Source organism: Melopsittacus undulatus, chromosome Z (assembly GCF_012275295.1).
Source record: "Melopsittacus undulatus isolate bMelUnd1 chromosome Z, bMelUnd1.mat.Z, whole genome shotgun sequence".
Classification (NCBI taxonomy): domain Eukaryota; kingdom Metazoa; phylum Chordata; class Aves; order Psittaciformes; family Psittaculidae; genus Melopsittacus; species Melopsittacus undulatus.
Genome location: NC_047557.1, coordinates 95,745,447 through 95,772,124, shown reverse-complemented (window position 1 = coordinate 95,772,124; position 26,678 = coordinate 95,745,447). Strand labels below are relative to the sequence as shown.

The window sequence follows — 26,678 nt, the reverse complement described above, 5'->3', positions numbered from 1 at the left end:
AGGAATTTCACAAAGAGGTATTGGATCTGAAAATTCCTTTAGGCTGCAGCTAAACAAACATTTCATAACAAATAGCAGGTGGGAGGAATGTTGCCTTCTCATCTCTTCCTAACTTTTCTGCAAGCAAACTGCAAGTTCCTCTAGTTTATTGATTCAGAATTATTTGCTAACCACACAGACCAGCATACGTCTTGCTGTTTACTTTCCAGTGGCATGGAATAGCTCTTAGAGAATGGTAGCAAATGTGTGTTGTGAAGGCAAAACAAGACAACAGCAAATTCCAACTGAGCAATCTCTTGGGTTTTCCTTCCCACCATATTCTCACAATTAGTGCTATTATTAGTGATAGCCACAGTGGGAGAGAGAGGGAATAGACAGGAGTCCCTGGTCTTTTTCATGCTGTGTTGTCTAGACTTATAAGAATGTTAGATTTTGTCATCCTACTTCCTCTCATGGTGTTTTAATTGCAGAGAATCTGAAATAAAAATGGAGTTTTGACCTACCTGACCCTCTCCTTGTTGAGTCCCAGACCCATCAAAGTTAATGGAAAGGTATCACTGAATTCTGATTCAAGGAAAATCACGTGTATACTTCAAGCTATGCTGGCAATAGGAAACCTAATGTATAAATTTCCATGACAGTTTTGACAGTATTTGTTCATCTACTGAAGTATTTGAGCTGGATAAACATACTGCATCTAACTCACAATTATATTTCACATATTTGTAGAAAACATTCCCAGAAACACCACTACAACCACCACCACCACCATCGCCCTTTTTTCTTTAACACTTACACGGCCCAGGAGTGCAGAGTAGCCACAATCTGGCTTTCAAGAACCAGGAATTCTTTGGCAGTTTATAGGCAGAGAAAATTATTCAGTGCTAGTATCTTGCCTTTGGGCTCTGGTGTTTCTCAGCTGGCATAGTTTCCAGCCAACATGACAACAGCCATAGGCTACTTTGCTTTACCTAAGGCTACAACTCAAGAACCTACAAGAAAAGTATCTGTCAATTGTTGCTCAGCTGCCCCCTTTGCAGCAATCTGGAGGGCTGCATCTCTGTCAGAACCCAGGTCAGCATTCTCAGCATTACTGTGGAATTACCCTAGAGATTATCTTAATAGGAATCCTTGAAACCATCCCTTACCTAGAAGAAATGGAAAATGGTCTGTGATTGAATGAGTGTCCAGACTGCTCTGTGGCACTTACCCTTTCTTCCTGACAACTTCATAAAACTAGATGTTATCAAAAGGAAGGTATCTTTCATTCTCACAACATTTTTCAATTTGGAGGATGTCTCTCATGTAAAACCCAAAGGAAAGAAGTCTTAGTGGAGATTTAGGGTCATTTTTTGCTGAAAAAGAAGAAGAATGAATACATTTGAAAGACACCCAGTCAGCTGCAGCCTATGTAGAGGTAACACACATGTAGTGCAGGGCCCAGAATTCAGTTTGTGTGTGTGTCCCAGATTCTCAATCCACCCTTATAATACTAAATATAGAAATTACATTGGGGCTGAAACTTCGTGTACATCAGAGACAGTTTCTTACAGGAAAATGTAGAAAAGCCTTTGTTCCATATGGTTTGAATCATTTACAGAATGAATCCTACAGGAATAATTTTAGATGTGGAAACCTTTAAAATGGGGAAATAAAAACCAGATTCACTACATTTCTTTTTTTCCAGCTGAAAAAAAGCAAAAATCATTTAGCAGTGCCCAATTATCAGTGCACTCTAGTAGATAAAGATTGCCTCTCAGAACCACTTTTAAACTGTGCGATGACACACATCATAAGGATTAAAATATTAGTCTTTTTCCCTACAGGAAAGTACTTTGTCATGACCAAATGTGATCTGACATTTGAAATATGCCAACTTCTTGCAGTGAGCAGGAAAGTTATATTCTTGTCAGTTATTTAAAGCCTGTCTTCTGTTGACAGAGGCAATTGTAACCTTAGTTTAAAATACTAATTAGATACAAAGTGAGATATGAAATTATGGAATTGGGATGAAGAAAGGAAAGGGAGCAAATTGTTAATCAGAATTATTGTCGCTGTTTGTTTTCGTATTATTTTTCAGGAGGCAGTCAGACCCTCCCAGTTCATAATATAGGATGTCTTGACAAATTTATGATCACTGTATAATTTTATGGGTGCTAATATTAGGCCTTTGGGAAATATGCTCACTGGAGAGTACTGCAAAGCTACCTTTGATTTGGAATGACATAAGTGAATTTCCATGAAAAAGGCAGAACATATGACTCTAGACTGTTGAGGACCTTTATATCTCTGATAAAACTTTTCTGCTGGAATAGAATTTAAAACAGTTTTAGCATTTGTTTAGTAAGCAGTGAAAGCTGTGAAGATCTCATATGTAATTTTCTATTTTCACTTGCTTTTCATTTTCTACTGAGTTTTCCTCATAGGAAACCATTGTGACAGCGCAGAAAATGCCACAAATCCTCAAGGAGTACAGCGCTTACATTAGGTATTCAGACTGCTCTCCTTCTGATACCCTTGGTGTTCTGGTCATAGGAGGCTAGACTAAAGGAAAGCATCCATTTCAGAAGGGAATAGGTCATATATGTCCAATATGTGCATTTTCAAAGGATACTTTTTGAGGAAGGAGGTGGAATCACAATCTGGGAGGACTTAAGATGTCAGACACAATGGTTTGCAATTGACATTTGTCTGCAAATATTTTTCTGAAGCATAAGAGATAATGTAGTCCTCGTGGGATGTCAGTTTTGGCTGGAGGGTGCTGGCACATGGTAGATTCTCACTGATCCAAAACAAAAATCTGTATCTAGTATTATGTATATAATGTAATAGAATTACCTGATGAAACTTCTTGGTCTTTGACTTGGTAGAAAGGAGTGTTTATTACAACATATTTTACAAAACCAATAAGTGAAATAAAATCATAACTGATTAATGAGCTGCATGGAAATACTTCCTCAGTGCCACCCACAATTTGCTGGCCCTGATCCTGGAAACACTTCATCACATATACAGTTTTATGCACAGATACTATGTGAAAACTACAGTGTAGTTTTCCCATACTCACTTTTGTCTTTCAGGGATAAGGAGAAAAACAATCAGATATTTGCTTTCACTGATCAATTTTTTCTTATAGGAGGACATAAATTTTAAACTGCATTTCTGATGATTAAATTCTGGGGAGTTGATTTCTAAATAATAGTACTAAAATGTAGTATGCTTACATTTCCACTTAGAGTAACCTGGAGTCCTGGATTCCTGTCTGGTAAATACCTTGTTCTGAGAAATACCTGAATCCTAGTTCATATATTTTGTTTTACTAATGTATGTATTTATTTGAAGTTGCATTTTCCAAAAGTATATCCTGTACACAGTCACATTTACAAACAAATCTATACTCTGAAGAATGTATTAATAATGCACATGAAATGATTCATGGTGCTGTGTGAAGAATGGATTAATATTGCACATGAAATGATTCATGATACTGTGTGAAGGTGCTTTGCTGCCAGCCACACAGTTCTTGTTTTCTGTGTTATCAAACATGAAACCTGGTCATCTCCAAAGTGAAACAATGTGTATGTTAATCAGGAAGGCTATCTAGATTGTATCTTGAATAAATCTAATTTGGGGGTGCACATTTCAACTTGTGTAGGCTTTAAAAGGAGATCACTTTGAGAGCATGTTCCAGCTGTGAACTTTGACTGTGAACTTTTCTCTAATTCATGGCGTTGTTTCTCTTTTTTAGTCAGGTTTGATAAGGACACAGAAGATTGAGTTCCTTATATCTCCATTACCTCAGCAGCTAGCAAAGGAGCACAACTACACATCACCTGCTGGACACCATCCTCACGTATTATATAAACGAACTGCAGAAGAGAAAGTACACCGGTACACAGTAGAGTCCAATTCCAAATTCTTTTCTTTTGGTCATCACAGAGCGCTCACTTCCCACAAGCATCATGCTCAAGCGAATGGTTACCACCATGGAAGGTTTCAAAAGCAACATTTTTGTGGACGTCGCAAGAAATGTATGTAAGGAAACTTTCTCTCCTTGTTTGAGATAGTGGTTCTCAGAAACTGTGTAGTGATTCTGAGGTGTGCTTTACAGTCACCTTTGTGATGGAGATGTAATTTTAAATGATACATGAATATAAAATAGAAATGGAATAACTATGAGAAACTTGATTATTTCTTTCAACTGATGTAATAATCTGTTTTATTAAGACATCAGAACTACTGTTTAGTTTTCTTATTCTCTACCTATATTAAGAGATCCCTTGTCTGACTTTTCTGACAGTTTTCAGTAAGCAGTTCTGCACAGTGATAGATACCAAGTCCCTAAACTGATGCCCTCTGTTAGTTTGGAGGTATATAACTGATTAGGCTTGAAGATGGAGAAAAAGTCTCCCAAATAATTAATTTCTGAGAGAACAGAGAAGTTTTTCAGAACTCCCCATCTGATAATGAAATTTTCAGCAGCCGAGATCTTCAAAAAGAACCTCCCATGTAAATCTTTTAAATAAGACTTAGGAGCCACCTCTTTAAAAACATATTGGAATATGTTATCCTGCCAAGGTCTATTCTGAGTCCTTCATTAGGCCCTCAAATTGCAGAACACTTGAGAGCCCCCTTGGAGCCTATATCTGTACTTATGGCATTCAGTTGATTCTTTTTGAAAGCTGATCTGCTTCTGAGCTGAGCTTCTTAATGAGGGTCTCCAGGACTGCACACAGTATTGAAAACCTTGTCTCTACCCCGTTGTATTCTTACAGCTTCCTACCTGAGTTCTGAGAAAATGAGCAGGTTTCTTTTCCAAAAGGCATGTAGGGAAAAAAGAGAAAACCAACAGAAGGGAAGGAATGAGAAAAGAGGTATTGGAAAAAGTGGCTGGTTGAGACTGAAGCCTATCTGAGGCCTGAAAACTGCTTATTAAGAATTAACTGCTGCTTCAGAAATCCTTCCTAGATTTGGAAGCCAAAGCTCAAGTGCCAGATGCAGAAGCATCATGATTCAACCTGTAAACATTTGCATTCTGATTCAGATCAGAACTACCTCATCACATACTCCCATTCCCTCCTGTTGTGCTTTCCTGCTGCCTGCTTCAGAGCAGAGGGTAATGGTGCTACGTTAGCTCATCTGCTCTATGGTGTTTTCTCTTATTTACATGTCCACTGTGTTCTTGTGTCTTATTTACTGTACCCTCTGTGACTGCTTGTCCAAATTCAGAATTATTCATGTCCTTTTGAGTTTTTGCACAGTGCTCATCCCTATAATAAATGAGTTCATTTTGAACACCGTGTCTTCATAACCTCCTGGGATGTGAGATGATATATCATTATTCCTGTCTTATAAATGAGACTTACAGACACAGGAGCGGTCAAAAGTAACCATTGCTTTTGGTTACCAAATTAACAAACTGAGATTTTTCTTGAAGATACTCAGCAGAATATATGCTCCTGTAATTGCATGTGTATCTATATATTCAATAATTTCAGTTACAGCTATGTGTTCTTAGCTGCATATTCAATCTGGGTTTATGTGAAATGAAGAACATGCAATTAGCATCCAACTGTGATGAGTTTAGTATGAATGATTCATGTATCATTGCTTATGAACTTGGTGTCACACACACTGTTAGGATCTGATTAAGCAAGATTCCATTTAATTACCTTAACCACAAAACCTTTCCACATTCTACAGTCTTTCACTTCATGCAGTTCATATGTGTAACCTTCTGAGAGAAAGGAAGGAGGAGATCTAAAACATACCAGCCTATTTCCATACCCAGCCTTGGTTAATATGCTAAAGAAGAAGTCAAGTTCATGTTCACAGAGCGAATGACATCTTACAAATAAAATCACAGAGCAAATGACATCTTACAAATAAAATCACATATGATTGTTTAATTTAATATAGGCAAATGTAGGATAGAGAAGAAAACATGACAATCCAGTAAATACTGTATCTGGGACCTTCTTTGCATAACTTAAGTGGGTTTAGCTCATGAGAATTAACTAAACTGTAGTTAGTAAATGATGCTTGAAACATTGCTGCTGCTTTATCAGTAGCTGTGAAGTTAACTCAAGAGCAAGACTCCACTGCTCATGGATATATGAATGAAACACCTTGAAATTGTATTGCCTTCAGAATAGTGCATGTAAACTGATGTGTCTTGAACTGAATGCTTCACTCTTGGGTGAGGCATTTCTTCATGCCCTGATGTGCTTCCAGTAGAGAAAAGTTCTTTGACAATTGTTTGTAATGAGAGGCATATTATAATCTTACTAGCACAGTCACCTGTAATCTTAAATACAGTTTAGAGTGACGTAGTTGAAAGCAGACTGCTGTTGTGCATTCTGTAGTATTCTTGATTTCCCAGTTAGGCATGGGAGGAAGTAGTGTCTGTTTTAGCTCTGTTGTTGGAATAACTTTCTGATGAGGCACAGACAGGATTATTTTTTAATTACCTAAGGCTCCCTCACTTGTGTCATGTTACATCCTGCATCAGAAAAAAAATCCTGTTGTTATCCAGATAGTATGTTAACATGGCCCTCGAGTTGATTCTTGATGCAGACCAAACCAGTATATAGATTCATTCAAAGGAAGCCATGAATAACAGGAGCATTATAAGGCGTAGAACATAGTTTTCCCATTTTCTGGATCTCTGAAGAAATGGAGTAGTGACCATTCTGTAACTGTGTCATTGACCATGCTGCACAAGCAAAGACAGAAAAGGTGCACCCTGGTATTAGGGAGTCCTGGCTGGATGCACATATCCTGTTGTCAAGCTCTTCTTGCTGTTCCCTGACATTTCCCCGTACTAAATAAACATGTTCCCAACAGGAATAGTCTCAGTGGCAAATTCATGTAGAAGGTTAATGCCAATCACATTAGCAATAGCAGGCTGGCAAGAATCTTACTTGTGGGGTGTGTCTGCTGTCTGTACTGACAGTGGACAGCTGTTATGGAAAGGGCTTTTTACCAACTACTATGCAAGTAGCACATGCCAAACACCTCAGGAAGTTATCAAAAGGACAAGAAAAATGTAGATATTCTGTTAAAAAATCTCTGTATTTTTTGCCACATTTTTTACCGTTTTATTAGGTTAATTTGTTATTTTAAACTACTTATTGCATACAAATGTGATTCTCTCATTTCCTTCTCTCACTATAGCCATCCTTCCCCCAGGAATGGATCAGATATTTTTTAATAAATGTACAAGAACTTAGCCATAAGTATTAAATCACATGCTGTAAAAATAATCCAAGGCTTTAAACCTGTGATGCTTAATTTTCTGAAGAAACTGTTCATGGGTGACCTGAATCCTTTCCAAAACTGAGTTTTATTTCCTTTCAGATGCACCTAAGCCACCCACAGAAGAGACATACATTCGCTCAGATGAGTATGGGACTTCATCAAGGTTCAGAAGATCACCTGCTAAGATTCAGAAAAATGGAAGTCTAAATGTTGAAACCCTTGTTGTAGCAGATAAAAAAATGTTGGAGAAACATGGCAAGGAAAATGTAACAACATACATCTTAACGGTTATGAATATGGTAAGATGTGGTGCGACTGAAGTGTGTTTTCCCTGTGCAACATTGCTGTCTCAGAGTAAGATATTTCATTAGACAAATAATATATAAAAAAAAAAAAAAGCAGGGACACCTTACACAAAGCTTTTCTTCAAACATCATCTAATGCCTTACTTAAGCTAAATTGCTCTTTAAAAATATATCCCTATATTATCCCAGCTCTGGCAGCAATACATTAGGGCTAAAAAAAGTAATAAAAAAGTATTAAAATATTAAATTTTAAGATACTTCTTGTGTAATACAAAAAAGACAGAGAATTCTGAAATTGAAACTTTCTTTTCATTTAATGTCATGAAGCTTAATCTATTTTGTCTGATGTCTCCCCTTGAAAAAGAATTGAGAAAGGACAAATTTATTTTGGGAAAAAATAAGGTAAATTAACTGTAAATACATTTTCCTTTGTAGCTCTGCTCTTTAGTTTTGTGCTATAAAACTTGAACTTAAAACTTAATTATACTTGGTCTAGAAGAACAAGGACAGAACAAAGCCCATTGAAGTCAATACAAGGTTTTCAAGTTTCTTGAATAAATATAGTGATTTGGGGCATAATTCTGTTGGGGTATGTTCTTTTGGATGAATCCTACAGGGTGTGGGATTCCATTTATTTGTATTGAAAGTTGAAGCCCAGTGCAGTAACTCAACACTCAAAATCTGTTTAGTCTGTTTAGAATATATATGCATGTAGATTATATTTCCTTTTCAATAATTGTTTCAGGTCTCTAGTCTGTTTAAAGATGGAACAATTGGAAGTGATATAAACATTATTGTTGTGAGTCTTCTTCTTTTGGAACAAGAGCCTGTAAGTTGTGTCAGAGTTTTTTGTGTGATATTCTTTATTTGGTACTGTTCACAGAGAGCACTGAAGGCTCTCATGTTATGTACATGAGCTTTCATGTGAGGTGTCTGAAAACATGAAGCATGAGCAGATTAAAATCACAAAAACTTCCAAAATCACATTTTCTGTATTTCATTGCTTCTCTGCTTTTGATACTAAAGTCTTCATGTAATGTTCTTCAGAAACATTAAAATGCTTCGAGTAAGGTATAACTCAATGATTTCCAGCATCTTCTTGAAGAGAAATAGCCGGAATGAGAAACCTACTTAAGAAGTATTTAAATAAATAAAAAGACTGATCTGGGCTTTCCAGGATGTGATGACCAGAAGGGGAAGGAGTCAGAAGGGGGAAGGAGTCAAAAGTCTCAAACAGAAGATAGCATGTAACAAAATGTGGGAACCAGGCAAAAGAGGGCAAAATCTCTTTTGACAAAAAGAAATTTGTGAGAGGTTGATCTGCTTGGGTAATAGTTTTCCTCCTCAGAAATCTCCAAACATTTTAATCACAAAATTGGAAATGGTTTAGTGTTCAGTTTTATCGGAAATCAAATATATGTACACTGTAATTCTAGCCATTGATTTTGAAAATAAGTATGGATCTGGGGAAAGGTATGGTTTTATTTTACTGTTGTAATAGATTCCCTTAAGAACTGAATCAGTCATCACAGTCAACATGGGAATGCGTAAGTTTATGTAGAGCAAATACAAAAAAGTAATTCCCTTTTCTCTAACCAACTCTTACTCTTTCAATCACCTTTCTCAAGTACTGATGGTAGCACCCTATTTCTGTGCCTGTGAAATGTCTACAGGGTGGATTACTGATTAACCACCATGCAGACCAATCACTGAACAGCTTTTGTCAATGGCAATCTGCTCTGGTTGGGAAGAATGGAAAGCGCCATGACCATGCCATCTTGCTTACGGGTTTTGATATTTGCTCTTGGAAAAATGAGCCCTGTGATACTCTAGGTAAGACATCAAAACACATTCTGATAAACTCATGGGTGGGAACAGCAGCATCTTGACTCATGAAGACTGAAATGTTTTAAAATAAAAAAAGTTCAATTTTGAACACTGTGTTAGCCTTATGAGACAAAAGAACAGCATTATATATGCAGTATGTATTTGTCTTTGAGGCACCAGAAGAAAAAGAGTAGTACTGGTATAATTGCTTCAGGAAAAGTGGCAAAATAAGTTATCTGAGGACATCCTTTTGGATTGTCACCCCTTCAAGGAATAGTTTTGATTTAGAGACTATTTCTGAACCACTCTAATTAATTTTTTTCTTTTTGTGACTCCTTGCCCTTTTTGAGTGGGGTTCCTCCCTAATTTAGGAGCAGTAAAGGCATGAGGTGGGGAAAGAATAAACTTTACAAATGATTTTGGGAGGTTAGATTTGATTTATACATCTTATACAGAAGTCTCTTTATTGTCAAATAAAAGTGCTGTAATTCCTCCATGATGAAACTGATGAGGTAGACAACCATCTTCATGCACCACAATGGGCTGACTTATTAGGACAAATGCAGATGATATATGTATTTGGAATTTTGCAGAGGAACAAGCTTTTGTATTGCTTCTTTCATTCAGGTTTTGCACCTATCAGTGGCATGTGTAGCAAGTACCGAAGTTGTACCATTAATGAAGATACAGGCCTAGGACTGGCTTTTACAATTGCTCATGAATCTGGACACAAGTAAGTTTCATGTGTTTTACATTTTCTTTCTATACATAAATATACAAATCTAAAGATGCTTAGGTTTTACTGTCCTGTTTGGGTTTTTTCCCAAATAATTTTTAACTACTTTTTTTACAACTTCTTTCATGGTTTTGGTTTTCAATTCTAGCATAGCTTAAGCTGAGTTCTGTCTAACCACTGGTGGTATGGACACAGAATTCCCCTATGTGCTGCAAACCTGAAATTAAAGGTCAGATAAAACATGGACATAGGGTCTTTATTTTGTCCAACAATGAAATAACTTTGAAAAGCAGTCACACTGTGGTCTGCTGTTTGGTCAAGGCATCAATTCTTCTGATTCTGCATGACTTAATCAGGACTATTTAGTTTTCATTGTACAAATATGCTCTACAGTATATACTATGACCTAATGTCTACATGAGAGACCCTTTCACAGGTTTCTGTACATCTGAAGGGAAGCAAGGAATTAAAGAATTAACCCAGCTACCAGTGAAGCCCATGGGAATTATGCCAACACTTTCAATGGGACCAAATATGTAAAATATATATTGTTTGATCCTCCTGTCAGACTAATGCAATTTCACTGACTTCAGTACATTTTTAATGCCCTTTGATCAGTAATGAGAGAATGAGGCTCATAGCACATTTTTGAAGAATTATCTCCTCTAGTCTCTTAATGTCCTTCCTTCCTGTTTATTTTCTTATTTGTTTTGAGAGATTATACTTGGAAATGTTTTAATTTTTTTTTTCACCATTACCTTTTATTGTAATAGTATTCAGTTTTTCCTTGGTACATTTCCATACTTCTGTCTAATAAAATGCATCTTATCTCCTGGAACAAATCTGTGCCAGATACAAAAAGTCTTTATTATAATTTGTTCATGTTCCTGAAACAACCTAGTATGTGATGTAAGACAACAGAATTTGGTCTCTGTGATACAAATTCCTTGAGTAACAAAAAAACTGTGGCAGACTTGGAGGTGCTCAGATCTACTGTGCATATGTTAACCTGAGGATTTCATAGCAGGAGAATATTCTGTACTGCACAGATCACACTCTGTGATCTACTGAGTAGTTTCAGTTGTTATACATTTTAATATTTTTCTTCAAGTGGTTTGTGTTTTTACCTGAAAGCTTAACGGTTCCTTTGGGAGTTCAGAGCCTGTCCTGTCAGTGGGTATGTTAAGCTGTGGATTCTTTGGCTGCAATGCATGTTAACAAAGTTAGTATTTTATAAAGGATTCAAAGGTATTAGCTCAGTTGGTAATTTTGCTTGTCCATTTATAGAAGGAGACATATATTTTAGCAAGTTTGGAGCCTCCGCTGGTGGCAGCACATGCTGTAATTCTGATGAGCCTGCAGTGATTTATAACAGCAGAGGACTGACTTCAGTACATTAGATATTCCCTGCACGTGCACAGATTACATTCATAGAGTTTCCAATGCATTACAATGTTGAAGTAACAGATTATGAAACTTCTATTCAAAACATATTTAAAGTCACAGATGTCCCATACAGTGAATAAATACAAAACAGTGAAAGGAAAAAACCTGAAAATTAGTTTTACTATATCCGTAAGCTGCACATAATTTGTAATTTTACTGTGGTTTTTTATTGTTCCCTATTACTCCTTATATTATCCTGACACCTCTTCTAGTGAAAGCAGAGCATCATGATGCTGCAGACTGAGCCAAGCACTCAGTAAGAAGCAGTATTCCCACTGAAGAGGTTACAGTCTAGGCAAGTAAGTGACAGTGTATAACAAAGGCAAGGAAAAGAAAGTGATTTGCCTGAGATAGTATAGCAAATTAATGGCCAAAATTAGAATCACATTTTTATATTCATACCTTCTGTTGATTCAGTCCCACTTCTTTTCCTACAGATAGAATGTAACTATGTGGTTCTTCCATCCAAATTAGGAGAAGAGTGAAATTATATTCTTACAGCTGTGTAACACTGTTTTTTTCTCTGGGTTCTGATCTGCATGCCATTAATGGCAACAGACATTATCACTAGGCAAAGGAGGACTCACACTGTCACCCAAAAAGTGTTTCTTGTGCCCCAAATTTTGTCTTGCTTCTAATTAATCTAGATTTTCACTCTCATGCTTGGATCTCTTTTCAGTTTTGGTATGATTCATGATGGAGAAGGAAATCCTTGTAGAAAGGCTGAGGGTAATATTATGTCTCCCACACTCACAGGGAACAATGGAGTATTTTCTTGGTCTGTATGCAGCAGGCAGTATCTCAACAAATTTCTCAGGTAGGTCAGATGTAAATCTGGGCTAGTGCCAGAGAATGTGTCTTTAGTAACTGGGCTTGAACTCTTGAACAGACATAAAAATTACTTAAGTGTGAAATTCAAAATGTGCTCAAACCCATATACTATTTGAGCCCACACACTTGGACTTACAAAGTGTATAGGTGGTATGGCATGTAAGTGGCTCTAATCCTGCCTCTTTTCAAAAGAATGAATTTCACCCTCCATGAATATCCTGCAGCAATGACTGGCATGTCATTCGTTCCCAGGCATTCTTGTCAGCAGCTAGGTTTATTAGAGAATTACTAGGAAGTGAACACAAAAGAGGGCAGACACAGTGGTACCAGAGTCATTACAAAATGTAAATTAACATTAGTCCCCTTTCTCACTGGAGTTACTCTCTTGATCTATCTCACGACATGAGGAAGAACATTTTGCATTTTTCATATGTTGTTTCTGGGGGTGGAGGGGAAGGAAAAAAAAGAAAAGATGCCAGTTATTTCTCCAGCATGTTGGCATTGCTCAGTGGTTCTTTTAAGGGAACTGTGTTTTGGTCTGTGTTTAATGTCAGAATTGAAGTCCTTTCCTGTACAATTCCTTTTATATAGCTTGTCATACATGAGTAGACTATACAAGATTACTAAAAAATGAGTAGGTGTTACTAAGACCAAATCCAGTACAGGTGGTTTAGATGCTAATTCCTCAGAGTGAGAATCAGTCACGTAGAGAGTGCTAGAATTCAAGGATCTGATCCTTGAATACCTAGTTAGTATCCTAGTGTAGTGGTTGGGAAAGGTGACAGAGTTCTGATGGTACTTCTTTTCTGCTGCAGTGATGCAACAAATTCTGACTACACAAGTGAATTGAAAAACAAAATGTCACATAAGCCCTCCAACATGCAGTATGGTGCAAGAGACTCTTGTAAGATAAATGCAGCATGTAGACATGTAAATCCATTTTTACAGAGTGACCTTCTGCAGACATGGGTTCTTAAACATATACAGACGAAAAAAAAGTAGACTCTTTTCTTTGGTAGGGTGACTTTGGACACAGGAACCCAAAGCACATGTGCTGTAACAGCCTTTTGTTTGTCAATGCACACAGAGTGAATACTAAAATGAGACAATATACCTATTGAGTCGTGATTTTGAGAATCTAAGGGAAAAGGAGCACGCTAGATCACGTTGCTTGTGGTTACACAGGTATAAAAGGAGGAAAACAATTTAAGATCATTCATTGTTGTAGTCACAACAGTCCCAAAGCCTGGAAACTCCTGCTTCCTTAAAACCTTACAGGTCAGGCTACGCACAAGATGTCAAGATCTTTTGGTTTCTGCAATAAGATAAATTTCTTATTTCAGTGCATGCATCTAAAGCTAGTTAAAGATACTGTATACTATAGTATGTGTTTTTGCTGGTCTGTAGCAAATTAAAATATTTTTATATAAAGATCATAGTCATGATTAATATACATTCTCATTATAGCACAGCTCAAGCTGCCTGCCTGATTGATGAACCTAAGCAAACAGGACAGTATAAATACCCTGACAAACTGCCAGGACAGATCTATGATGCTGATACCCAGTGCAAATGGCAATTTGGAATGAAAGCAAAACTGTGCAACCTCAGCTTTGTAAAGGTACCTGTTGATATAATTTTGAAAGTTAAAATTCCATGAAAGAACTGAAATACATGAAATAAGTACAAGTAATACAGTGTTCTCCGGCAACCTGGGCTATTTCTCTACCTTATCTTGCTTGCCAATTGCTTTGAAGGTGCTGGCCTCCTTTGAGGAATGTCACAATCCCAAGGGAGTTTCAGAAGGAAATGTTCTTTCCAGAAGTCATAAGGAGTACAGTTGAACACAGAAGACCCATGAGTCCTTGCCTACTATGCTAAGGGAAATTAGCAGGCAGTAGAGTTTTGATCAAAGCTTGCAACGGTGTGGGATAAAAAGGGCTAAGTTTCTTGTGTTTTATGCATTGACAGCAAGGCTAGGGAAAGATCTATAGGGTTATCTTAGAGCAATAAAGGATGAATTTAGATTAACCAATTATTTTAGTGACTGCTACACTCCTTACTGATCTCTTCAGAGGAGACACTTTACTAAATGACCTAAAGTGCTCATTCTGAAAAGAAGTATCGTCATTTTTTTTACTCCTGTTATTATCTTGGAGTAGTTTGATTTATTTTATACTAACCACATTTATCAGGTGATGGCAGCTGGGTTTCTTCTACAGCTAATAAACAAAGAAGAGAGAGTGAATAGCACTGTGGAGAAACTGGTTTTCAGATATCTCTTGAGTTTTATACAGTCTAGTCTCTTCACAGTATCATAGCCCATGTAGACTTGATGAAATTTTAGCCTTGAACTTTTAAACGCTGGTTTTTTTTTTCTATTACAGTCTCTCACTCAGAATAGTTCTAAAGGATAGATAAGTGAAAAGTTGTATAAATAAGGAAGCAATACAGAGGATGTGGCTGTTCTATGTATCTTAAACACTGGATTTTCTAAATTCAGAAAGGGTTTTATTTATATGGCTTCTAAGGTAGCAGAGGCATGTATCATTTGTTACTCTTTCTAAATACCATGAGATAGTGGGAATTATTAGTACTGAAGTGAGCACTATTTTTCTTTACAGGATATATGCAAATCTCTCTGGTGTCACAAAGTGGGCCATAGGTGTGAAACAAAGTTCATGCCAGCAGCGGAAGGAACAGCTTGTGGTATAAGTATGGTAAGTTGTTTTGTAAGTAGCATAACACCATTCTAACTTGCTTTTAGACTATACTGGGTCAAATACCAGCTCCTGTCAAAAGCAATTTTATCCAGATCACTGCAGGTTTGCTAGCATGGACTTCTGGATTGCTCTGTAAAACATTGCATTGTGATGCATAGTCAGGACTGGCCCCTGCAGAGGTGTCTGATGGCAGGGAGCAATGCTTCTCTTCAAGCTGTGGAACTGGATACAGCTGGCAAATCTTAATCAGTAGAAAAATCCATTAATTATGAGAGAAGTTAGATCAAGTTTTCAAATTCCACTAATATAAACATTCCTTAAGCCATAGTATTTGCTGTAAAAAGGCCATCATGCATATTATCATCAATTATCACCACTAAAAAAAGTGTGGTTATTTGTTTTAATTGAACCCTCTAATTAAGGTGAAACTTCTAATTCATTCTCATCAATAGTTACCCAAAACATTTTCTTTTCCTGTAATGTTTCTTCCAGTAGAATATTTAATTTTCATGTTACTGACAAATGTTCTGTTTCACTTTTTCTCTTTGTGCAGTATTTCGTAATTGAATGATAAAAGAGCAAGATGTTAGCAAAATTTTAGCAGGCTATTTTCAAATTACATGGGAAGTTTTGAGGTTCTGACAGCACAGGACAACAAATTAACATGGATTTTTTGGAGGGGAAGAGTAAGCCAAAAAAAAAAAACTCTGCAAGAGTTTTGAAAATTTGTACCTCAAAAATCATCAGCTCAGAACACAGACAAATTTTAGGGTATTCCTTAGCTATACTGTTGTGTATATCAATGTCCTACTTCAGAATCCTGGTCCTGCTGTGAACTATTGCACTGAGTTTAGTGGGTGACCTAATGTTTATTAGGGTTAAGAACTGGAGCTTTTAAAGGTGGATTTCTTCTTTTTTTTTGCATCTACTAGCTACTGCTAACTCTAATGGGATGGTTTTTGTCATTCTTCTGGCAGTGGTGTCGAAGAGGACAGTGTGTCAAATATGGTGATCATGGACCCAAGCCTGTAAATGGCCAGTGGTCTGCCTGGTCTGAGTGGTCAGAGTGTACTCGCACTTGCGGAGGTGGGGTCACGTATCAGGAAAGACACTGCAATAATCCAAAGTAAGACATAGATATGAAAAGGTATTGTTTTATGCTATTTATGTTAATAGAATGAAAAAATAACAGTCCATTTCTGTAAGGAAATAAGGTGTGAAAATGTTTCTAAGATCTTTCTATCATGTCTAATATGACCAGCTAGTAGCTCAAAGACAGAAATATTTCCTGATACTAGAAAGTAGTGGCTGGCTGAAGACTGCTAGAGGTCTAGAACACCTACAGACCAACTTTCTCAATTTATTTTGTGATACTACAGTTTATCAAATACCTGCAGAAGCGACAAAACACCACAAAGACATATTCATACCTTGTAATTTAAGAGCAAGGGAAAAAGGTTTTAAGAGCTAGTAAGACTTCTGACTTATGGAGGATAATAAACCAAAAATGTTTAAATTTAGTATCAGAATGGTTGTAAAAAGATGTCTTCATATGTCTGTCAGGTTCTTTGCATTCTTCTGTATTTTACAGGCCTGAATAAAGTAGCTGAGCTAATTGTATCCTAACTAATGAAACATTTCTGGTATTTTCACCTAGTGAATATCCTATCACTGTAAATACTAGTATACCTTACAATACTAATTCAAAATAGAGGTTAAGTGTTACCTGACCAGCATCTTTCCCAAGTATTCAATTCACTTCAACTTACAAGAAAAAAAGTATTTCATTGTTTTATTTCATACACGATTTCAACAGGCATAGACACATGTATTCTTCATTGCACACAATAAAAACAGCATTTACACTACAGTAATAAAACCCAGAGAAAATATGACACAGTTTATATGAGGCTGTAAAGAAGCCTCACACCTACTATACAGTGCTGCAGTAATAATATCCACGTTTCACATACTATGTTATAGGAAAATGTGAGTTAGTTAAAATAGTCTTTGTTACCCTCACTCAGTCAAGCCAATTTTTGCAGATCTGAGCAGAACATTTTCTCAACTTTTCTGTTGTTTCCTCGTGTAATTTGATAAACAAAATTACCCTATAGCTTCCTTTATTAAACTGTTTAGCGACAGAATGATAAATCTCAATTACACGTCATGCATCTTTTTTGGTTTTTCTACTTTGGTCTCTGTTTTGCCTGTGAATTTGTGTGTATGCACATTGTTCTTTGCATTTAGTCATAAGCCTTCCTGTGCTTTGCCTGTGTGACAGTAGTTGACATGTTTCAGTTTAGTGCACTATTATAACTGATAATGACGTCCAATGGTCCTCAGACAGAAGCTTTTTAATGTGAAGAATGTCTGCTACTATAGCATTATGTATTTAAAACTTACATTCAGAGTGAGCTATCTGTTTACTTAAAATAAGACTTGGTACAAGACTTAATGTAACCAAATAAGGGGTGATGCCAGAAATAGATCATGTTTATACTAAATTTAATTCTATTATAGTAGTGGTAATTCAGTTAGATCAAAAAGAAGAGACTATATATCTCTCTCAGGGTTTGAGTGATGAAATGACACAACTATAAATAAGCCATCCATACAACAGCACACAAATATCGAGGTAGCTGTATTTCCGATCACAGCATTTCTGTATAAATGTGGAATCCTTAGAAAAATGATACTATCCATTCTCAGTGTTATGCCACATGGAACAATTTATAACCTCATCACTATTCATTGTTCACCTCTATAACTACATATAAACAAAGAATAATGATTCCTTTCTTCTTGGACTTCTGAAATATATTTTGGTACATGTATGTATGTTATTTGATATGTATATTTATTTCACTTTTCTTACTGCAGATTTGTGTAGGAGCTAATGTTTATTTTGTTCAAAAACTTGATAGATGATTTTGGATAGCAAAATTTTGAGAATGACAAAAAAATAAAATGTATTTCTGTAAGAGATTAGGACAGGATGTGTGGATCTCTGAAGAACTGACTGGACTCTCAAATGAGGCTTTTCAATAAGTAGTTAATTTTTCAAAATAGCTCATTTCTTGTGAACATCAAGGGAGATGACTAGGTTTCCAATGATCTTAAAGGTGAAACGTCTTATTAGAAGCTTAAAAGACAGGTGAAGAACATTTATTCAGGCTGCTGCTCATGAAAATCTCATTGTCTGTGTTTGTATCTTGCAAATAATACCCAACCAATTCACTTCCCATTCTCTTGATAATTTTAAGACAGACCTTGTGATCACACCCATACAGCTCTAGGCATGGCTCCTGAATTACCACCGGAGTTATGTATGAATCCATGTGAACAAACACTCATGGAGGTCATGTAGAGCACAGGACTATGCAGATTTGCTAAAATCATTATGTTTCTGTAAAGTGTCACAGTGTTAGTTTCGTGGATCTGGTTTTCATACATCATAACATTTTACAATTGAGGTACTTCTCCAAGATAGAAATAGATTACATAATTTAATAGTTTAGCTGTGAAAGAACCTAAAGAGTGCCCGAGAGATTTAAATTCACGCCTAAATCGTATCTGTGGGACTGCATCCTACCCACCTCACAATAGTACATTGTTCAGTAAGAGCAGAATGGAGTTTTAGGCATGCATGCAATCAAAAAACTGAATCACAGTTGTATGAAAATAACTGCTGAATCTTCTGTGTACGAAATCGGTAACAGTGATTGCAGACACAGGTGCAAAGTCATGATGCCATTTAAAAATGAAGACCGTGAAAGATCTTGTAGACCTTTCAAATTTGTGCGGAATAAAATAGTCCAGCTTTTTAAATTATTGTAATATGGTTCATGGTACCTGCAGAAATGTTCTCACTAGAACCACTAGAACTTAAATGATGACAAAACATCAAAAACAGGAGTCCAGAATTTCAGAGTCTAATTCCCTGTGTAAGGCAAAAATTACTTTCCTTGATCATGTTATTGCCAGGATTTCTCACTCTGTGTTGCATTGCAATGAATGTCCATTTTGCTTTCATTGTTCATGGAGTCTATTCTTAAAAGGATACTGAGGAATTACTTTAGGCTACATGTTGAGTCGTACATAAAGTGGAGTACTTAAATCTTTGTACTTGAACTCCTTTTGCTGGCTTTTCTCCCCAGATTTCTCCTTTTTCAATTGACCTCAGCTCTAACAGCATCTATTCATGCGTGTTCCCTATGCATGCCAGTGCTGGGGGGCGGGTACATGAATGAAAAGCTCAGGCTCTATCTGTATTAGAATCACTGTACCACTACAGAAATATTGGAATACCCACTGCAAAGTGTTCCGCTACACTCACACTTATACTAACAGAGCTTTGGCAGGCAATCAAGCCAGAATCTACCGGTGGTATAAACATCACCAATAAAAGCATGATTTTGTTAGTTAAATAATAGTATTTTCTCAGAAATTGGGTTTTGTAGATCTACATCTAGTTTCCTGTGAATTACTTAATTCTTACTGACATCTTGCTGGTAAAAATGAAGGTGGGGAATTTTCCATAATTTTCTGGCCAACAGTTTCAGTAATGGGAGTGTACTGTAATATTAAAATGCTGTAACAGAGCTGGGAAATGGAATGTCTCTTCCAGTGCTCCTTTAGTTTGGTGGAATTTTATACCATCCTCAAATGCAAGACTGGCTAGAAATCACGATCTAGCCATAAATAATTCCATTATATTGCTTGTTTGGTGGCATTTACTTGGAAGGAGGTTGCTTCTTTTCCTTACACTAAAGGAGATTTGTTTTCTGGGGCTAAAAGAGGTCAAAAATCATACATGTGCTGAAGCTGTAAAGAAAGTCTGTAGATAACTGACTAGGGACCCAGTGGTTTGGCTGCCTTAACTCAAAGCTCTCACTGATTGAACAAAGTCAACATAAATACTCCCTGTCTTCACTCTTACCCTTGCCCACCATAGCCACCAGGTAAGACAGAAAATCTGAGTCAGTTTTAAGACTTTTGCTATACACAGTTTGAAATAGAGCTGCACGTGAGTCTTCACCTCTTCCTTTGAAAGATTGTTTTGTAGCCCACAATTCTAAAAAAGGCAGATACTTTGTACATTCAAAGTTGTTTCAAAACATAAACTGTAAACCTCAACTTTATTAGAGGTTTAGACATATGGGAAGCAAAACTGATAATAAACAGGAAAAGCACCTGGATTTTGCCTTCCACATTGCACTGAGCTGTTTCCATAGTACTCCAGTCAGACGCATGCCAAGAGAAGCTGCATGGGATACATGTTATAGGGAATCATTGTAACATAGTGTTTAGGGATTTAAACAAACAATACATTGGAAGTGCATCCTTTATACTATTATTATAAACTATTATTAATATATTATTATTCAATATCTTTTATAATATTCTTATTTTTCCCTTAATGTGTGTGTAAAATGGGCAGACTGTCCACCGAAAGATCACAGTTTATCTTCCAAGTATGTATGTTCCCTAATTGTTAAAACTCATTAGCTAAATGTGTGCAAGTGCAGCATTGCAGCATTGTTACATTTCTTTCACTTGATGCAAGAAATTGCGTAATTTAACAAACAGTTCTTAGAATGTGGTGTTTTGAAGGCCTGGCTCAGTACTTACAGATGTGTATCTGAGCATTGTGAAACTGCAAAAATAACACCAGTGAATTCCTGTGTAGATCCATAAGGAATACAGAAGTGAGAGAATCATTTTCTCAGCAGCTCGTGAGACCTCTCAATCACTTGAAAAAGAGGAAGTTCTTACATTTTACATTGTTTTACAGTAGTGTGCATGGACCAAATAGTTAAAAAAGTGATATTCTGGTAACATGAGATACCAGCAAAGGAATAGCACATGCTCTTTTCATTCTGGCCAAAATTAAGGCAAATGCCCAGGTAAGGTTTGCTGAAATGGACGTGACATGCTTGAAGTTATCCATGAATCCTAACATTTCCCTACAGCAGGACAACTATGCACTGCCTTTGTTTCTTTTGACTGTTTAAAAGCACATTGTTTCAAAATGATTTACAAAACATGAACAACCAAATGTAATTATTCATTCTGTTTATGTTTGATCAGTGTTATGTTATCCTTTATTAACTCTTATTGTGATAGGTAATTCTTTGCACATGTTCATTCCAGGGTTACAGCAGGGTATAAATAGCTGCATAACAAGATTGAAACCAGCCAATACAGAATAGCCCTATAAATTTAAATTAGTGAAAAAACGATTCACCTCTAGATGGTTGCATCTTTGCTGAGTTTGCAGTAATTCAAGTTGATAATTCATGGCAACTGCTTTGCTTGGGTTTAGGAACCATGAAAATTAATGGCCCATATAAGAAATACTGATCTCCTAAGACAATATATCCTCATTTGCTCTGTGTTCTCACACACATAACATGCCAATCACACAAAAAGTGGAGTTTGCAAAAGAAGTTTTTTTCTTTCTTATAGGCCACAGTATGGTGGCAAATTCTGCCAAGGTTCCAGTCGTATTTATCAGCTTTGTAATCACCAGCCATGTCCTGCAAACAGCTTGGACTTCCGTGCCCAGCAGTGTGCAGAGTACAACAGCAAACCTTTCCGGGGATGGTACTACAAATGGAAGCCATATACTAAAGTAGAAGGTAACTATGTCACAGCTCTGATGGTCAGAGGTAATCTCAGGAAGCGAGCTATAAGCTTCAATTCATCCATATTCTTTGGGCAAATATCACCCTGATGTAAGCAAACAGAAATTCAGTTGGCTTGTTTGAGATGTATTTGCTTTCTAGCACAGTTGAATCCGGTCTCCTGTGCCATACTGCTTGTATGAACATGCAGAATTTATCTCGGTTGTGAATTTGAATCTTTGTCCTCAGCATGACTCCCTGGCTGCTGCTACCCCTCTCTTTCATTTTATATTATGTATCGGTTAGTGTAAACCCAAACCAAAACAATTTCCATGGATTTTTCAGCCTGGGAAATGCAAGCTCCCACAATAACATTTCCAGAATCTTCCTTCCTTTGGAATGTTCTCAGATTTCAAAACGTAGCAATAAATCAACCTTTTGACTCTTCTGCTGGTATAGTCCCATGAAAATTGGAAAAACAAACAATGTACTGGCAAAAAGTTTTTTGAAGTCATCTTTTACTAAGACATCTTCATAAAGTTCAGTTCTCAATAACTATTTCTTGTCTTTTGTACAAGCAGAGTTTATTTTTCCTTTATACATCCTAATTTTGCAAATATTTTCAATCAGTATTCATTTTTATCTGATACAACAAACATTTCTGCAGTTTGAAATCACAGTTTGGAGCTGCAGTTGCTACTACTTGATTAAAAGTGGCTGAATTGTGTCACATTGTAGCTGCTTCAGTTAGCATCTGCACAAATTTGGATTTGACGGCATTAAGTGTATAATTATATATATAATACATACCTATTGTATGCATATATATATTATATATATACAAACATATATGAAACTTTGATTTACAGCCTGATTATATTTTCTTCAAAAGTCTTTGCAGACATTTTCACGGGTATATAGAAATCTAAGTCCTAGCAGCCAACGTGAGCAGAGGAAAGAGGAAATGCAGTTTCGCAGTGTGTAGCAATAATGGATGATGTATAATAGGGAGAATAATGCATCTTCTTCAATAGAAATTAAGATAGCCTATGTTGTAGGGGCTGCATTTAGTAGAAGAAATAGGAGCTTAAAGTCAGGGACAAAGGGCATAATTTTCAAAAGCAATATGTCCCCAAGTGACTCTGAACTTGAAGAGGCCTGTCCTTACATTCTTAGCTGCTTTTCAGTATCTAACTCAAGACCTACGTTTACAGTCCTGAAAGCATGATCTGGTTTTCAGAATTGCTACAGATGCCTTGCCTCTGCAGAAAGTGCTATTGACAATCCAGCTGCTTATTTAATAATAGAAGGACAGTACTCTGAATCCAATTTCATGTTCTTCAGAATTTTGATGTGCTGTTTTATTTGTTGCCCGTACTATTTGTATTAAAATTGTGTATTTCAGTAATTATGACAATATTTACAATTGCATGATGAGTTTTGTCTATGTAGAATTAATCTCTTATGCTGTTTATAAGCATAACATACTGTCCATATATAAGAAGAAATTTGATTGACAGACAAACCCGCTTCTCTTCTAAACCAGCATAATATAAGTTACTGCATTTGCCTGTATTTCTGCCCATCTTGGGGTCCTAATATGCCATCACACAAAATTAATCCTTGTAGCTTGCCATCTAGGATGCAGGAAGCAGACTGTAGCAGGGTGCTTTTGACTTTTGTTTAAACTGTGCTGTAGGTCTGCTAATACTTTCTTGTATTGTTATTTGTTTTTGATTTTTACCCTTAGAGGAAGATAGATGTAAATTGTACTGCACAGCTGAAGACTTTGACTTTTTCTTTGCAATGTCAAGCAAAGTGAAGGATGGAACTCCATGTTCTTCAAATAAATATGATGTTTGCATTGATGGAATATGTGAAGTAAGACAAAATTAAGTTTCTTACAATCCTAAAGTTTGTTGTTTTTTTTTGTTTTTGGTTTTTTTTTTTTTTTTTTAAGAGGGCAGTTGACTCCTTTATGGAAAATGCAGCTGTTTCTTTAAATTCCCTTGTGTCTGAGTCCTTCACTTGTGCCTTTTGGTTGCAGCAAGTAGGGTGTGATCATGAACTTGGTTCCAAAGCTGTATTGGATGCTTGTGGAGTTTGTAAAGGAGATAATTCAACATGCAAGTTCTTTAAAGGCCAATACTTGATCCAGCACAAAGCTAATGGTAAGGAAAGCTGTTCCACATGATCGTCAATTCATTGCTCTGCTGTATCCCCCTGTAATAAATATGACTCCTTGCTCATTAGGGCAGTGGCTACAAGTCCAGATGTGAACTGAAAATCACAGGGAGAGTGAGAGGAAAGTTCACATTTCTCCTGTTTCTTGGTAACAAGAAAGCTATGAGCATAAGTCTTGGTTAGTTAATTTACAAGGATTCCTCATGTTTCTTAAGCCACATTTTCCCTTTACGTGTGAATTTCCTCTTAAAAGAGATGTTAGGATTCAGGCAATTGAACGAATAGCTGTCAACAGCTCTAACTGGGATGGGACTGTATAAAAAGTGATACACAGCATAATGCCAAACATGACAGTATTTCCATGTCCATTTTCAAATGAAGTTGCTGGAAGCTGTCTAGCTGATTCAGTGGATGATCCCATTGCTAGGAGATGGACTTTCCTTTAGTGGACTGTCACAGGCTTCCTTTGAAAAAATCTTACTGTGCTGCAGTTTCTCAGGCATAAGATGCAGATAGTATTTTTTTTACCCATGGAGGTATTTTGAAGATCCATTTACTGTTGATCATAAGATATGTCACTACTACAGTAATACAGGACATTGTTTAGGATGTAGTAATACAAATATACGATGCTAGAAGAATAACCTAAACTGGATGCTCTGTGAAATTAGCTGTGTGCAGTGTGTGCTGGAGACCATCACCATGGTCTCATCTGATTGTAGAAGTGAGATTTCTACATGCTCAGGGTTCAGTGGCTCACACCAGGGAGATCGTGTGGTACACAGGGCTTTGTGAAAGATCTCTGCATCCCAGTGCACCTCACCCAAAACCAGTTGTCCGTGATGGAAGTAGTACCTTTCAACTACTGTAGGCAGCTACAGGGGATACATGGTAAAACAACTGCAGTGAAACCACTATTAGTCAATTCTGCATTTTTCTAAAGAGAACTTGCTTTTTCTTGTCTTTAATCACCAAGAAAAAATCCAGGAACTGAAATACCTCAGAGTTACTCTGATTACAGGCTGCATGGTGGAGGGGGTGCCTGTAAAATTAGAACTGATTTCTTGTGGAAACAGAATAACTTTGGTGGATCAGAACAGCTCTCTTCAATCTCTTTTAAACTGCAAAACCTTCAAACTGGCTAAGAAATGATAAGCCATCTCTACTTGTATGACAACTGCAAAAATGTTGCTTGCTTCTTTTATTTCAGACTACTATGCCGTGGTCACTGTTCCAGCAGGAGCACGCAGTATACAGCTCCAGGAAATGCAGATCTCCACCAGCTACCTTGCAGTGCGCAACCTTAGTAGAAAGTATTATCTCACAGGAGACTGGACAATTGACTGGCCAGGAAAGTTCTCTTTTGCTGGAACAGTTTTTGATTATCAACGCTCTTTTAACCATCCAGAGAGTCTATATGCAGCAGGACCAACTAATGAGACGCTGGTCTTTGAAGTAAGCTTTCTTCTGTTTATTCTTCCCTTGATGTCTATTACAGAATTAGTAAAGACAGCTTGAGCTCTGCACTGTAGCTCTCGGCAAGATTAAAGAATAGCGTTGAGTCATGGCAGTATTCAGACTTAATTGTGTGGTCATGCTAGATGGAAAAACCTTTCACTAGTCTGAAGTTTATCAAACTGACACAAATTCAGTGAAAAGGAAGGTGCATTAACCACAGCATATAGCATGATTTCTCTGTTGCCGCATAATGGCTATAGAGATTATAAGCATATCCCATAAATGGTATACAATAAAATTCAGTGATGTAAAAGTCAAATCTGACATTATGGCAAGGCTTAATGCTAACAGCTTCTAATAATACTTCTGAAACTGCAGACGCATGTAGCCAGTCTAACATCTACCTTGGGACACAGTTGGTCGAAGTACCAGACATAGGCTCCTATGTCATTTCTGTTGATTCAGTTTTATTGGTGATAGCACCTGAACTAATGAATTTTATATATGTTTATCTCCCAGTCAAATTTGTATCACCTACTCGGTCTAACGGATATTCTGTGTTGAAACTATATTTCGCAGAAAGTTATTTTGGTACTTATGTGGTTGGTTCCAGTGTTACAATTTTGAGATTGGCCACTGATACTTTCGTTCTAAGAAAAATCTCTTTCTACATTGAGTTACTTCAGTAGATTTTCTCTTAAAATGTATCAGAACATCCGAGGGGCTGTTCCTGGTTCAGTTGCTCAAGTCTTTGCTTCCTGTTAACCACATTAGTTTGCCTGTTTTGTCAGAAAGCTCTAGCAGATCTTTGGCTTTGTAACTGATCCACTGTGTCTGCTTTGGTGAATCCTTTCTTGTGAGAAGGAAGGAGCCCTCCCTAGAAGGGATTTAGTTCCTTCTTTCTCACACCTTCCAGCACCACTCTGGTCACCCACTATCAAAGGCAGAGATTTCTGTGGTGTGCATTTGTGCCCTTCTCTGAGGCAGCAGCCTGCAGTTGTTCTTCCCACCACAGAACACCATCCCTCTGCAGGAGGTATCAGGAGTGGTTAGCTGAGAGCTCCACATCCCATCTCCCTTAGGCAGCTTTGTTCCGTTAAACTAAGACAGACAGTTAAGTGTAGACTGTGACATGAAATATATTCATCAAGGAGTATTTAAAACTTCACAAGTATTCGACCAAGTGTTATTTGGAATATTGAAGAGCCTTACTGCTACCCATACAGATTGAGTCATGCACTTAAATGTATCTTTAAGAACCACTGAAGTTCATGGACCA

General features: G+C 36.9%; 1 protein-coding gene across 2 annotated transcripts in view; it reads left to right on the top strand.

Annotated features, from left to right (window-relative positions):
• Positions 1-26,678, top strand: part of ADAMTS18 (ADAM metallopeptidase with thrombospondin type 1 motif 18) — a 75,626-nt gene that overhangs the window by 23,984 nt on the left and 24,964 nt on the right. The window contains exons 4-16 of one of the 2 annotated variants that reach the window (XM_034073225.1): positions 3,749-4,031; positions 7,360-7,559; positions 8,311-8,394; positions 9,239-9,398; positions 10,020-10,125; positions 12,254-12,391; positions 13,873-14,026; positions 15,030-15,125; positions 16,106-16,254; positions 21,600-21,772; positions 23,508-23,638; positions 23,805-23,928; positions 25,152-25,396. In XM_034073225.1, coding sequence (XP_033929116.1) covers positions 3,749-4,031; positions 7,360-7,559; positions 8,311-8,394; positions 9,239-9,398; positions 10,020-10,125; positions 12,254-12,391; positions 13,873-14,026; positions 15,030-15,125; positions 16,106-16,254; positions 21,600-21,772; positions 23,508-23,638; positions 23,805-23,928; positions 25,152-25,396 — 2,043 coding nt within the window. Of the gene's footprint in view, positions 1-3,748; positions 4,036-7,359; positions 7,560-8,310; positions 8,395-9,238; positions 9,399-10,019; positions 10,126-12,253; positions 12,392-13,872; positions 14,027-15,029; positions 15,126-16,105; positions 16,255-21,599; positions 21,773-23,507; positions 23,639-23,804; positions 23,929-25,151; positions 25,397-26,678 lie in introns of those variants that run through there. The other variant, XM_031051989.2, reaches the window with a different exon arrangement.